General features: G+C 35.1%; 1 protein-coding gene across 6 annotated transcripts in view; it reads right to left on the reverse strand.

Annotated features, from left to right (window-relative positions):
* Positions 1 to 230: 230 nt before the first annotated feature.
* The window catches only part of LOC124543249 (potassium channel subfamily T member 2), a 97,933-nt gene continuing 84,731 nt past the window's right edge, over positions 231 to 13,432 (reverse strand). Inside the window, exons 5-23 of one of the 6 annotated variants that reach the window (XM_047121397.1) lie at positions 13,000 to 13,074; positions 12,447 to 12,530; positions 12,270 to 12,364; positions 11,187 to 11,370; positions 10,277 to 10,504; positions 9,851 to 10,008; positions 9,551 to 9,748; positions 9,317 to 9,466; positions 8,827 to 9,242; positions 7,545 to 7,697; positions 7,314 to 7,467; positions 4,788 to 5,138; positions 4,576 to 4,710; positions 4,262 to 4,373; positions 4,006 to 4,191; positions 3,595 to 3,804; positions 2,344 to 2,460; positions 1,469 to 1,674; positions 231 to 1,397 (exon numbers count right to left, since the gene is read on the reverse strand). In XM_047121397.1, coding sequence (XP_046977353.1) covers positions 806 to 1,397; positions 1,469 to 1,674; positions 2,344 to 2,460; positions 3,595 to 3,804; positions 4,006 to 4,191; positions 4,262 to 4,373; positions 4,576 to 4,710; positions 4,788 to 5,138; positions 7,314 to 7,467; positions 7,545 to 7,697; positions 8,827 to 9,242; positions 9,317 to 9,466; positions 9,551 to 9,748; positions 9,851 to 10,008; positions 10,277 to 10,504; positions 11,187 to 11,370; positions 12,270 to 12,364; positions 12,447 to 12,530; positions 13,000 to 13,074 — 3,804 coding nt within the window. In that variant the 3' untranslated portion in view covers positions 231 to 805. Of the gene's footprint in view, positions 1,398 to 1,468; positions 1,675 to 2,343; positions 2,461 to 3,594; positions 3,805 to 4,005; positions 4,207 to 4,261; positions 4,374 to 4,575; positions 4,711 to 4,787; positions 5,139 to 7,313; positions 7,468 to 7,544; positions 7,698 to 8,826; positions 9,243 to 9,316; positions 9,467 to 9,550; positions 9,749 to 9,850; positions 10,009 to 10,276; positions 10,505 to 11,177; positions 11,371 to 12,269; positions 12,365 to 12,446; positions 12,531 to 12,999; positions 13,075 to 13,432 lie in introns of all 6 variants that reach the window. The other 5 variants (XM_047121396.1, XM_047121395.1, XM_047121400.1 and 2 more) reach the window with 5 other exon arrangements.

Raw genomic sequence — 13,432 nt, forward strand, 5'->3', positions numbered from 1 at the left:
CATGGTTGTTGTGTATTTAGTAAAGTTAGCTAAAATTATAATTAATACTTACAAGTTAAATACATTTTGAAGGTTAATAAATACAATGAAAGGCGTGATTTCAATAATTAAAACTCTTAAGTTTTATTGTAGTCAATTTAAAAATACTGATAAGTATAGTTTTAGATAACGTAAGGTACAATGTGTATGCGATAAATAAATATAGGTTTAATTTTCAATAATATAATTCATAGAGGTCGTATCGACTTTATTGGTTGCCACAGATACTAATTGAAATACAATTCGACAATCAATAGTTCTAATTATAGTGATATAAGTACATATATTTTAATGTTGATTAAATAATGAAGTTACAATCGATATATATCTATTAAATCTAAAATAGATATTTTCTACAGCATTACTTAATAAATCCATTTCATAATATTAGGTACACATAATAAACATTTTGTAAATATTTTAATTTAGTGAAAGAGTTTTCTTGATAGTCACACTCTTATATACATACAATAGAATAAGACCAAAGAAAGCCCCGCTATGTACAGCCATAGGCCATATTCCCTTTACATATTAACTAGTTGATCCCGCTTACAATACACAGATTTCACTGCCGCGTATTGTCCCGATCCAGTCACTCACTTTGAAGTTTCTTTGGAAATTTTATAGTTGAAACACTACGTGCATAGTAGAGACGCTACGAGACGAAAATATGTTCCGTTGACATTTTTCTAGCCGGAGTCGTTTAGGCTTAGTTCCACTTGTTCCTCACAACGGAACTCAGTCGCCGTCCCCACATAAGATTATATCATACGATCGTACCCTGAAGGTGTTGGGGGTCTGGGGTAGCTGGCAAGCCAGATCCCGCCGATGTAGAGGGAAGAGCCGCTGCCATGTCCTGATATCCAAATCGATCCATGGGACCCTCATCTGGTGGTGTCACCTCCAGACCAATGCTTCCATTGAGAGCAATCTTAATAGCATTCGCGTTCTGCTGTTGTTGCTGGTGTTGAAGAAGTGAATTAAAGTGTGATATTCCAATTTCTTCCAAACTGCTCTTCCGGCGACGAGAACTAGCAGGCGTACCCAGTCCCTGTCGCAGGGAGTTGGATCGACGCAGCAAGATATCGTCTACCACTCGAAGGGAATTTGAACGCCCACGAAAGTCAGTAATGATAGTGGGGCTATCAGGTAGAGATAGGGAGTTCGCCTTTGCATTTGTTAAAGGCGGCGCTCGAGGCGAAAGACTTGAAAGGCCACCAAGTGCTGATCCACGACGACTGCCTGCTGCAGCAGCCTGGATAAGTGCACCAGAGCAGAAGCTGATGTTGGATTTGCGTCGGCTGTTATGACGTTCAAACGTCTTTTGCGCTGAGAATGGTGATGGGCGCACCAAATATCTGAAAGGAGAAATTTTCATTAAAAACATCTTAATTTTATGACTTCAATAATCCTATCAGAAAAAACTCACATGATGTCGCCTTCTTGCAAGTTGAGGTCGCAGCTTGGATTTATGATAACGTATGAGAGACTGTTTCGTTTCTCGCTAACGTCGTCATAATCGACTCCAGTCAAGTTTAACGACTCAATTCTAGATCGCACGAGATTAGCTATCTCTGCTCTCTCAATTTGCTGTGCATGGTTATCTCGAGCTTCGTCAGCCAAACTCGTTGAATACTAAAACATAAGTAATCTTTTGAAACAATGCGTTGTAGATTCAAGAAGCAAATAAACTAGAATATATTAATATATGTGCGTTACCGCCTCACTTACTAAATTTTATTTGAGATTCGTGCATGCATTTAACGAGTGACTTATATTTGATTTAAGACGATTCAACAAAATGCATGTCTTGGATCATAAAATTCCAAATACATGTTACCCAAGACAAACGTTTTATTTAAAATAATGTGTAATTTAAAATATCGAACATATTATGCCTTGTGCACACTGGAACAGACTGTTCTACTTTAAGTCTAATAAACTAAGTGCAAATAACGCACAATTGCGAAATTTCTACTGCTAGGATCTAGACTAATCTAAAGCTCGATAAATGGATATAAGCAGTAGAATAATAGCAATTATAAAACTGCTATAAACTTACGATGATTTAACAATATGTTAAAGTTATAAAAATCTAAATTACAAAATACCTTTACACCAGCGTCTGTTACAGCAAAATTAAAAGTATTAAAACAAATATTAAGTTTATATAAAACCCCAAGGCATGGGTCATTGGCGACTATCAGATAATATTCTTCGTAATTGGTGAAAACAAAACAGCAGAACGCTTTTTATTGGACGTTTTGTTAGTCACCAATGCTCGCGATAGTGGCGGGGTCTTACCGCTGGAGTGCGGTCTCCGTAGCAGCCGCTGAGACAACCCGTGGTTCCCCGGCGCGATCGGGCTCCCCTGCCTTCCGACCCACCGTCTCCTGCTGCCCCGGCATCCCCCGTCGCCTGCTGTAACTTGCCTATCACACGTCTGCTCCGCCTATAAGTCCCTAGTGCGACGCTCGCTCGCATACTGATATCGTAAACAATATAAATCTTGACCTATTCTCATATTTCGAATAGTTTACGAAAAATCTTTCAGAGGACAACAGCATGACAGGTGTTTTATTTAATTAATGCGAGAGAGCATCAAAATTGTGAAAAATGATATCTGCGCTCTACGTTCTTATGAGGTGCATGCTATTGTATTAAGATTATGCATCGTTTGTTTAATACAATTAATTAAATGCAGTACTAGAAATATACAATTTTATACTACAGGCATCAAGTGAAGTTTAAAATCTAAGCTAAGGCAGTTGGTAATCACTTTCACAATAGACAAATTAAATAGAAAACCTTACATGTTTTAGCAGAATTTATGAGAAACCATGCAAAGATCATGTCTATTATCGGATTCTGATGAAGGGTGTTTACGCTCTCTGCGTATAGCAGCAAATTTTCTGGCAAATCAAATCGGCGGTGGTCCATCGCTAGGTTGATGTAATATGATGTCGTCGTCCAACTATTTCTTTATCTAACAGTCCATGCAGAATACGTACTAATAGGACAACAAGATGGCGGGATTGCGATCATCGAGCTCGATACCGATATGCGTGCAATTCAGTTTTAGTTGTTGTGTTTGATTTGACCCGCAGCGATAATATGTCAATTGAAAACACTCTTTAGTCAGATCCGTATTCACGCAAAAGCACAAAGGGTCGACATTTTGGCTATAGCGATTTGCGATTGAATAGAAAATTAAGCTCGTGTATTTTAAAAGAAAATCGAGTATCGTATGAGAAATAGAAAGTTGTACAAATGCAAAAAAACTAATTTACAAAGACGCCACAAGTGTAGGCTTCATATGTTGATGTAAGACAGTTTATAATGAGTAAGTGTAACGCTGACCCGTAGGAAAGATAAATTATATTTAAAAAGGTACCCGAAATACAGTCCAAAGACTAGGACTACATGATGCAACGTGATCTAGTTTCATTTTAATGTACGTCTTAATTTGCGTGAAATACTTCAATATAGCGGTAGGTAGCGGCGAAGGACTGTATTTAAGGAGTACTATCTGAGAGGTACAGCAGGCCGACTCACCGATGCTCGCGATGGTCGCAATCCCGCGAGGCGTGACCAAAACCACCCAGTCGGGCTCCGTGGCGACATACTCACGTGGTGCGCTTGATCAGCTAAGCTCGTATCCTGAGTGCGATAAATCCCAATCGGGATTTCGCATGTGGTGGAACATAACTTTTGATATAGCCGACCATATGTACGTATCCACATATCCTCCTTTGTTATTTTCATCTGTCAGAAGTCCAAGGTAGCAAAATGTTACTTAATAATATTCGGTAAGACAATTTTAAAGATGAAGTCATAAATATATCGAAAATACCAATAAATATTTCACGCACCAATTCGCGCAGCATGAGATGAAATGAGATTGCAATAAGATCTTTTACAGCTTTCGCAAATGATATATTCGCAAGCGTATTAAATGAAACTTACAGAAGTAAGAAATCCTGATCCTGGAGCCTGATCAACGCCCAACAAGAGTCTGACAAAAGTTATGACGTAATCTTTTACGAATGCCTGGTATAGAAGAGTATCCAGCATAGAAGCGGAAAAGACGGAACCAGCGGCAAAGGGAAGTCTGAACATGTAGGAGATATGGGACCCTCTTTCTTTTTCGCGCTGCAATAAAAGATGCTGTGATAAATATAATTTTAGTGTTTTCACATGACCTAAAAACATTATAGCAAACCTTTTCCATCTTCGAAAGATGCAACGCGTATTTATCGTGAGCTCTGAATTGCATAAATCGCATGTTTGATGATTGAGATAGTTCCGTTATTGATTTAATAGATGGAAAGAATCTGAAAAAGATTAATTATTTTGAGCCTAATGAAATAGCGCCAGACCGCAGGAGCATACCTATTATTCGCTGAGCATTACATATTTTCATGAATGTCGCTTGCAATTCGAGAAGAAATATTCGCAAAGCGCGCAACTTACCTAGTATCTTATAAACTAGACTAGAAATAAAATAAAAATGACTATATTAAGGAAGATTTTTACTTGAACATTGTTTGAACTGCCACTATGGTGTTGCAGTCGGAGAGACTGTCCTCTTCGGCTGAATTAGATAATTCTTTGTTTACAACCACCACGTTTTCGGCTAAAGTTATACCTGCGCGCAGAAGATCGTCTAGGCTGTAAAATTACGTTAAGTCATTAGCTTGGGCTTGAAAATCTTATAATACAAGGATATAAATAAATAAGTATCTTACCAATCAATGGTGCCAAGCATCCAATAGACCAATGGAAAGTAAGAAATGGAATCAAGGAAAGCGACATCAGGTCTGCGTTCCAGCAGGAGGATTATAGGATTGAGTGAAGTTTTTGACCTGAAATGTGCGCGTAGTGGAATAATAAAGTTGTATATTCCATTGGAGGCGTAATCGGCAGCAAGTATTATGGTCTTATTTTGCCACTGGTATTCCTTTGCGTTACGGTAGGCGCAATGTTCGCACACTTGAGCAAGTTGAAGGCAACACAGAGGTTTCTTTTCCTTCAGCAAGTAGCACAACGTTGGGCTTACTCCTATGAACGGTGACACTGGAGGGAAGCCTTTCACGATCCTGTAAAACGAGACATACGACAGTTTTTTAATCTGAAAATTGCTATTATTATTCACGTGTAACTTAAATAAGGCAAAGCAAAGCTTTTTATTTTAAAGATAGTTTATAATTAGGAAATTAAAAAAGAAAATAAATAAAAGAAATACTTACTGCTTGTTTACTGCGTAATCAGTATTATGCAGATTTTATAGATTTTTTTAAAAATAATGTTAAAATTCGAGAAAAAAATGTGAATTAATAGTAATTTATATTAAAAAATGTGCTAATATAAACTAACATCCAATATCAAGCAGTTTTAAAATATGCTTTAAAAGAATATCGTGTGCACGTCTAATTTTAACTATATAAAGTTACCATCAGTTGTAAGTACATTTGCTTTCTTTTAGAAAACATTGAAAAAATACACATTTTAATAAATAAGTCGAGTAAATTAATATCTAATTTTCACTAAATATTTATACAAATAATTAACACTGAAAATTAGCTATTAATCGCTATTAATATTGTGTGTGGTAAATTCTTCATGGAATTTAACAACCATTTATAATTTCATGAGACACCAAAAACACTCAGAGACAAGAAATGATTTCATACGACATTGTAGTGTATCGATGTCTTAGATTGTGAACAAGTATTTTCTAACAGTCATTGTCAGGACATTCAAGCTAGGGTTGCTTCATGCTTACCTGGTGAAGTCGTTGCGCCAAGCAGTGCGAGTTTCGCTCCCCCCCAGCGAGGAGATGGAGCTCGTAGTCGCGTCGTCACTGCACACGCCGCGGCAGTGGGGACATACTCAGGACTCAAGGGTACGTACACAATGCACACATTCGTATCAACTAAACACTCACGAGGGGTAACATTCGTGTGTGCTACATACGAGCTTAAGGAATCGTGCGCTATATTAGTTCTTGTTAATTTCATATTAAAAAGTGGAATATTTCGAATTTACTTAAGAATGTGTGGTTTGTAGCAATTCATTTGATAACATTGTGAAATTAGTTATTAAAATATCTTCTTGATGTTATTAATTTGAATGTGAATAATTTTTGGCACATGCTTGTAGCAATAAAATGACTGTAGTCAAGCTCAATAATTATTTTAAAATAATGCAATATGATAATGTAAACAGTTAATGGATATTCATGGCAATTCTATTTCCTCTTTCTTATTAATATTTTCATATTATATATTTCATTAAAAATACAAAGAAAGATCTGGTATTATTTTCTGGTATTACTTTCATATTTTGTTTTGTCGTGTTGATTTGTATAAATGAAATACGAATAGACAAACCGTTACAGCCGCTGGTTAAGAACAATTTGTACGTATTATACATGTACATGTACATGCTTCATGTATCTTTTTGTAATTGAAAGTTTATTTGTTATGTTAAATTGAAATACTTGTAAAATTTTCTCAAAATTTCTTATAATAAAAATGTTATGATCATTGAGATTTCTTTTCATTAAATTTGGATTTTCGATTTGATTTTATGTTAGGACTCTACTCGATTTCATATTATATGAACATTGAAAACTATAGAACCAATACCGTAAGTTAATGTTTCTATATCGCAGGAGTGCGGAGTGTAAGCTAGAAGCCAAGCAATACACATGTTCGATGCACAACAGAACTTACGAGTAAGATACAATGACGTACTTTGTGCTGAGTGCATGCAGCTGCCGAGATCCGATTTTTCTATCTACACGATTTGAATGTACAGGCTAAAACAATAAGAAACAAATTTGGAAGATCGTCAAGATATTGTGTCGTTTTAAAACAGAGCACAATTGTATTGACGATAAAATAAAATAAAAAAATTAGCAAAATTTAATTCTAGATTTTTCTCGGTTGCAAATTAATTACGTGTTTAAAATTGTTCAATTACTCATTTAATTAATGAAATTTGTAAATGAAAATACGATTTAAGTTTTGCTAATACTTGTATGGATCTACATTGTGTAAATATAAAAACGTACGCGTGTTTCTAATAATTATGTAAACAATGTAATGATAATTTTTTGCATGTTTTTAATTTACTGAATGTATATCCGATTAAAACAGTATTTTTAAAGTTTCTAATTACTAATATTGAAAAGACAGCGAAGTGACAAAAATAAATATGCGTGCGTGCATGATCGCGGTAATGGCGTTTCGGTCTGCGGTGTGTCTTACGCTATCTTTTCAGAAGGGGAGCGCCAGGGGACATCATCCTCCAGTTCATCTTCACTTTCATCAACTCCAACACCTTCCTCTTGATTATCAGATGCAATATTTAGGCTGCTCGTTACCATATCCGGCACCGGAAGTATCGATGGTCTTCTACTACCTGAATTAGAACAATTTTTAAAATACCGAAAAATCGATTTTGGTATTTTAATGTAATGTTAAAAAACTAAGCGCTACCTCGTCGACAATGGAGACTATCAGGACTTAAAAAGTTGGTGTTATCAGGTCGAGGAAGTAATAGGTGACTATCGGTTGCGCTATCCGTAGCCGGAGATTCTTTGAGACAAGTTCGTGAGTCTGATGCTGACGTTGACGCTTCTCCGAATTTCGCTGAAAATTGTTATTATTTTGTCGTAATTGTTTTGTCAACTATGTAACACTCGTATGCGTCAGTATTTTAACTTAAAATTTCATAATTGATAAAATAATAACAATTTATGTTTCGAGTCGAATTTGACTCCTACTGCTTGACTAGCCTCGATTGTATAAGGATGTTAGTAATTGTCATATATTTTATCAATTATTTAATATAATATTTGTATCGCATATCTTATTTTTCATTCTAAATGATACGATTATTTTGAATATACATTAATAGCGATTCGACAAGAATATGTGACATGGGGATAATTTCGTGATATAATGATTGTATTTGATGAATTTCGAATTCATACTACGGAACTAAGGCATCGCATGAGGCATACGCAATAGGCTATTCACGATTATAACGCACAAACTAGCCGCTAGGATAAAAACATGAATACTTGACAAATACAAACAGCGATGCAATAATACGTTAACCATATCGTACGCAAAACCATTAGTTAATGAAATTTTAAACGAATATTGAAATTCTTAGATGAAACCATAACGAAAATTTTGCATTTCGATATTGATTATGTACTTGCCATACTTCAAATTTGTTGCCTACTGTAAAATGCTAGCAAAACTGGCATGCACGATACGATTTATTATTCTAAAAGAACATTCATTAGCTGATGTTAATCAGAATTAGCTAATGTTGCCACTCAATTTGTGTTTTTAAATTTGACAGCTCGTTTGCGCTTGCACTATATTCAGCATATTATAATATTATTCGTTATTAAATTCGTCTACTTATGTAGGAAAATGTACTCTTCGGACCAAAGTGAATAAGATGAAAGGAAAAATTGATATTGTATAATATCAATGCAAAACGTTGGTGACCGTGTCGTACCATTAATTTTACTTTCACCGTGATCAGAATTACCCAAAAATCCTCTAATATGGCGAGCTGCTCTCTGTCCAGGTCGGCCAATCGATTCGACGTTCTATAAGATTCAATAAAATAAAAAATTTGGTTGACATCGAGCAACTTAAGCAATAGAACTATAAAGTAGACCAAATGATCGCCAATAAACTAGTGAAACGGCGATTTTATCCAATCTACTTTAGGCAGTAATCCAACTGTGACACTCACAGCCAGCAACAGTTAAATTAGCGGATGATACAGTATTAGCTGGGTAGATGCGTGATGGCGATGTATTTGGTGTGGAACTCGCGGGAGCTTGTAGTATCACTTGTGGGAGGTCGTACTGAGCCACATTAGTACCGTCTGGTCTTTTCTGCTGTCCGGTGCCGCCTTCCGCGTCTCCTGTCTTCTTTTCGTTAGAGAGGAGGCTACATGTAGTTTGATCTTTTGGTATGGCATTGGATTTGCTTTCAGTCTGTTTGTCGGATACTACGAAAGCGGAGTTTTCTTCCTTCGTGATGCTCATGTAGTAGCACGTGTCGGTGCTTTTCATGATGTGTCGTGGGCCAGGATTCAAGAGTATGGTTTCCTCGTAAAACTCAGGCAACTCCGCTGGTCGAACTCCAACTAAAGCTACACCATATCTAAACGAAAACAAATGTGTAAAGTAAAAATATAATTGCTTACAATATTTTCGTGTAATTAAGCATATGCATACTTTCGGTGTGAGTGAAAACTGGCATAAGTAAAGCTTTTTCCTTCATATTCACCAAAGAATCGACTATCACCTAGTACGATATGGTATATTTCATTGCCAGAGCATTTGCCATAAAGACGATGCCATTCCTCTGGTGACTGTTGACCTTCTCTGAAAAAAATTAAAACATTATTTGTATTTATACGCGGTTTAAAAAGTATAAATAAGTTTTAAGTAAAATAGATTTAGGCTTACTGGCCTCGGCTCGTGTGCAGGAGCAATGTAACGAGAGTTGATGCACCGGGGCAAGTGCAGTTATTGGCGAGAAGTGCATATTTGAACTCGTCTTCGCACACCACAAACTCCGCAAACTTAACGTGTAGTTTATTCTCCGGTCGGAAAATTTGTACGTATTGGGGGACGATCGGGGCAAAATCTTTAACCGCCCAGGATCTGAAACGATCAAAGTTATTCATTATTAATATATTTATTGTTCAATTACCAGTGTAATAGTGACCACAGATTAAAATTACAAGTACAATAATTTGATATCACCTAAGTATCGTATGCTCGTCAGCAGCAGTTTTGTCAGCATAGTTTCTAGCAGCTAATATAAAACAAGCCTCGGCCTCGTTCATACGCGCTCGTATCAGATCAGTGTCCTTCAAGCATGAACCTTGTATATAAATAACTCGTTGAGCCCAAATTGGAACCTGTAATAATTAATATGATCATTAAATATGTCCATTAAAACCTTATTGTAAATTTGGATACTATTTTTTTTATTATTAAAGTTATTCATTTCGGGATATTTACCATGTTTTTTATTTTTGTTCGGTGGAGCTCGATATTTCGACAAGTATGCCTTGTTCACGAGACAAAAAAAGCATGGTAATTATCCCGAAATGAATAACTTTAACAATAAAAATAACCATGTTAATTTAAAATCTAATATTTTTTTTTATATAAAATAAGTCATACCTGCAGAATCATTCGCATGGTTGTATCTAACTCCATGGGTGAAAGTAGCACAACGTAGTAATCTTGAAGTAGTGGATGTGCGTAAAATTCGTTCAGGAAATCCATAATTGTGTCAGCATGGAGCGTTGTCGAACAAACAACCACGTGTTTCTCTGACTGTGCGCGGTGCGATGAGTAAGAACCGCCAAGTTTCTGCCTTTCCATCCAGGTGAACGCCAGTTGTTCAAACTGTAATGATATTTATAAAACTTTTGAAGAAAATTTTCATTTATTTAGTTCGCAAGATATAAAAATAAAAAGTAGTACATTAATATAGTAGGTGTAGCTGAAAGATGTAGGATGTGTTAATTAATTGCTTTGAAGTCTGAAAACGCAATAAATATCTCGAAAAGTTTTATGAGAAAAAAAATGGAATATTAATAAAGTGGTAAAGAGAACTCGAGTCTCTTCAAGCACTTTATAACTTAATTCAGTTTGCGAGAAAAGAATTACTTCCTTGAAAATTCCATTAATACCGCGAATGAACTTGTTAGACAAAGTGTTATATTAATAATTAAAGATGAATTTGAACGTTTCCGATAAGACATCAGTAGCTGCCGGTTTAGGTCTCAACGTCACAAAGACTTTAATAGAATATTTAGGTCACAGATGAGGATATATAGTATATCTTCTAAGCTACAAACGCTTGGCTCTATTTCGTTGACATACAGCTATAAAGTATGGAAGAAATACATATTTTATAGGATAGAATAAATTGTATGTAGTAGTAATCATACTGAAATGAATCAAGTTTTAGTAAAGAAAAACTAGCATGCTGAGAAGATAGAGAATAAAGAAGATCTGAAACTTTATTATAGAGAAGTATAAGCGTTTTTGGCTTATGTACAAAACTGATAGGTACATTCCGAACCTGCGTGGGCAAAACAACAAGAGCGACTCCAATCATTATGACCATGTACAGCTGGGACGGCCAGATATCCGGAACGAAATCTCCATAGCCCACAGTCGAGAATGTCACGACCACGAAGTATGTTGCTTGAAACAGGTTGAGGTGACGATGGCCAGCGCGTTGAAAATGTTGGATACCGCACACGCTGAAATTGAAAATTCAGTCCACCTTTGAAAACGAAGAGATAATAAAAAGAGAGTACAAATTTAATTTCGTTTCGTCGCTATAATAAACCTATTACTATTGCTGAATTCAACGTTTTAAAGGCATCGAGTTTTTACTTGGTTAAAATATTACCATAGTAATACCCTTTGCAAGTTACACTATTCTAGAAGGCTTTTTTCTAAATTATTCTTCTCGGGATGAAACTTGATATATAATGTAATAAATTAAAAATAAAGGTAAGAATCCTTTTTACGCTTTGTCCCTAAAAGCTTCAAAGTGGCATGATAAAAATCCTAAAAGGCTACAAATTGAATGAGCTCGGCGACGCGGAGATGACTCCGTATTATTTTCTAAATATTATAAAAGGAAATTGTTATTTGTTTTCCGTTCATCTGATTAAACTTAAGCACCATACGAACGATGTTTTTCTTATAATCGTGATAAATGCCAATCGGTTATTAAAAGTACAATAAAAAATTAGAAGTCAAAATTTATTTTTCGATTTCATTTGATTGTAGCAGATTTGATTACTTATCTAAATGATATATCAGTCTATACATTTATTTGTTATAATATTTTAACTGTTAATGGAACTTAATATTATTTAATAATAGGTAATGTAAGGTTAATTAGCCAAGATACTATATTATGGTGTATTTATTAAATACTGTGTAATATATACACTAATAAGTTTCAAATTCATAAGTTAAAACTGGCCATAGTCACATAATTACGTAAGTATGGCAACAGAAAAATAAACGGGAAGATACTGGACATTTTTTGTTGAATATAATTGTGAATAATAAAATATTTAAGTAACAAAAATAATCTCCTTTAATTGGAGATAAGCTTATATCCTTTTAGTAAAAATTAACTTACCTAGTAAACACTAAGCATAGAAGCGTGACACACAATATCATGAGTTGCTGTGATAGGGCAGATTGAGACTTTTGCATCGCTCGGTGTAAATCGTTCTGAAATGTTGAATGTATGACTTAAAATTATAAACATAATTGTATACTATTTTGACTAATTTTACTTTCCTTAAATACTCACAAACATATTTTCGAGAGACCTCTTAGCGAGCCAGCAGTTCAAAAATACTGGTATAAATAAATTTCGAAGTGGTGGAAATGGTACCTAAAAACCACAACAGTCATTTTACCATTAAAACCATTTAAACAATTAAATAATTAAATTTAAAGAACACAGTGTAGGGTTCATCTCAGTATAAGTTGTGTTAATGCACAGCATCGGTTTTCAGATGGCCCCTGACTATTGGGTAAACATGAATAAATGCGCGCACAAATGAAATTAAATGAAATTATGAGAACAGAAAACTAAAATTAAAAGGCCCTTATCCTTGAGAAAAAAAAAACATATTACACAAAAAGAAAAACATCACAAGGAACCTAGACATAAGATAGATAGACAGACAGACAAACTTAGACATAAGACATTAAAACTGTTTTTTCTTAATCATACCTAATCTACGTAATTATATTTTTTTTAGGTTATTTAACTAATACTAGTAATTGCTTACTTAATATATTTAAGTTACTAAGAATGTAGAATAGTACATATGCTCTAATTTAAAATAAGTACTCACGGTGAGAGCAAATGGAACTGTGTTCACCATCTCCAATATAAAATGGAATGATAATACCTGTTGCCAGATGTTGCCCTGAAATAGAAAACAATGTTACGAAAACAATGGTACACACCGAGGTCCCGGGTTCGATTCCCTGCCAAGTCGACGTAGAAAATTTTTATTAGTTTTCTATGTTCTCTTGAACCAAATACCCAGATGTTTGAGTTACTGTCGGTACTTCTGCTTTTCTATAACACAAGTGCTTTAGCTACTTACATTGGGATCAGAGTAATGTATGTGATGTTTTCCGATATTGATAAATATATAAATAGGAATTAATATGAGATGGCCCAGTAGTTAGAACGCGTGCATCTTAACCGATGATTGCGGGTTCAAACCCAGGCAAGCAGCGCTGATTCATGTGCTTAAATTGTCTTTATAATTCATTCAT

The sequence above is a fragment of the Vanessa cardui genome, chromosome Z (assembly GCF_905220365.1).
Source record: "Vanessa cardui chromosome Z, ilVanCard2.1, whole genome shotgun sequence".
NCBI classification, from domain to species: Eukaryota; Metazoa; Arthropoda; class Insecta; order Lepidoptera; family Nymphalidae; genus Vanessa; species Vanessa cardui.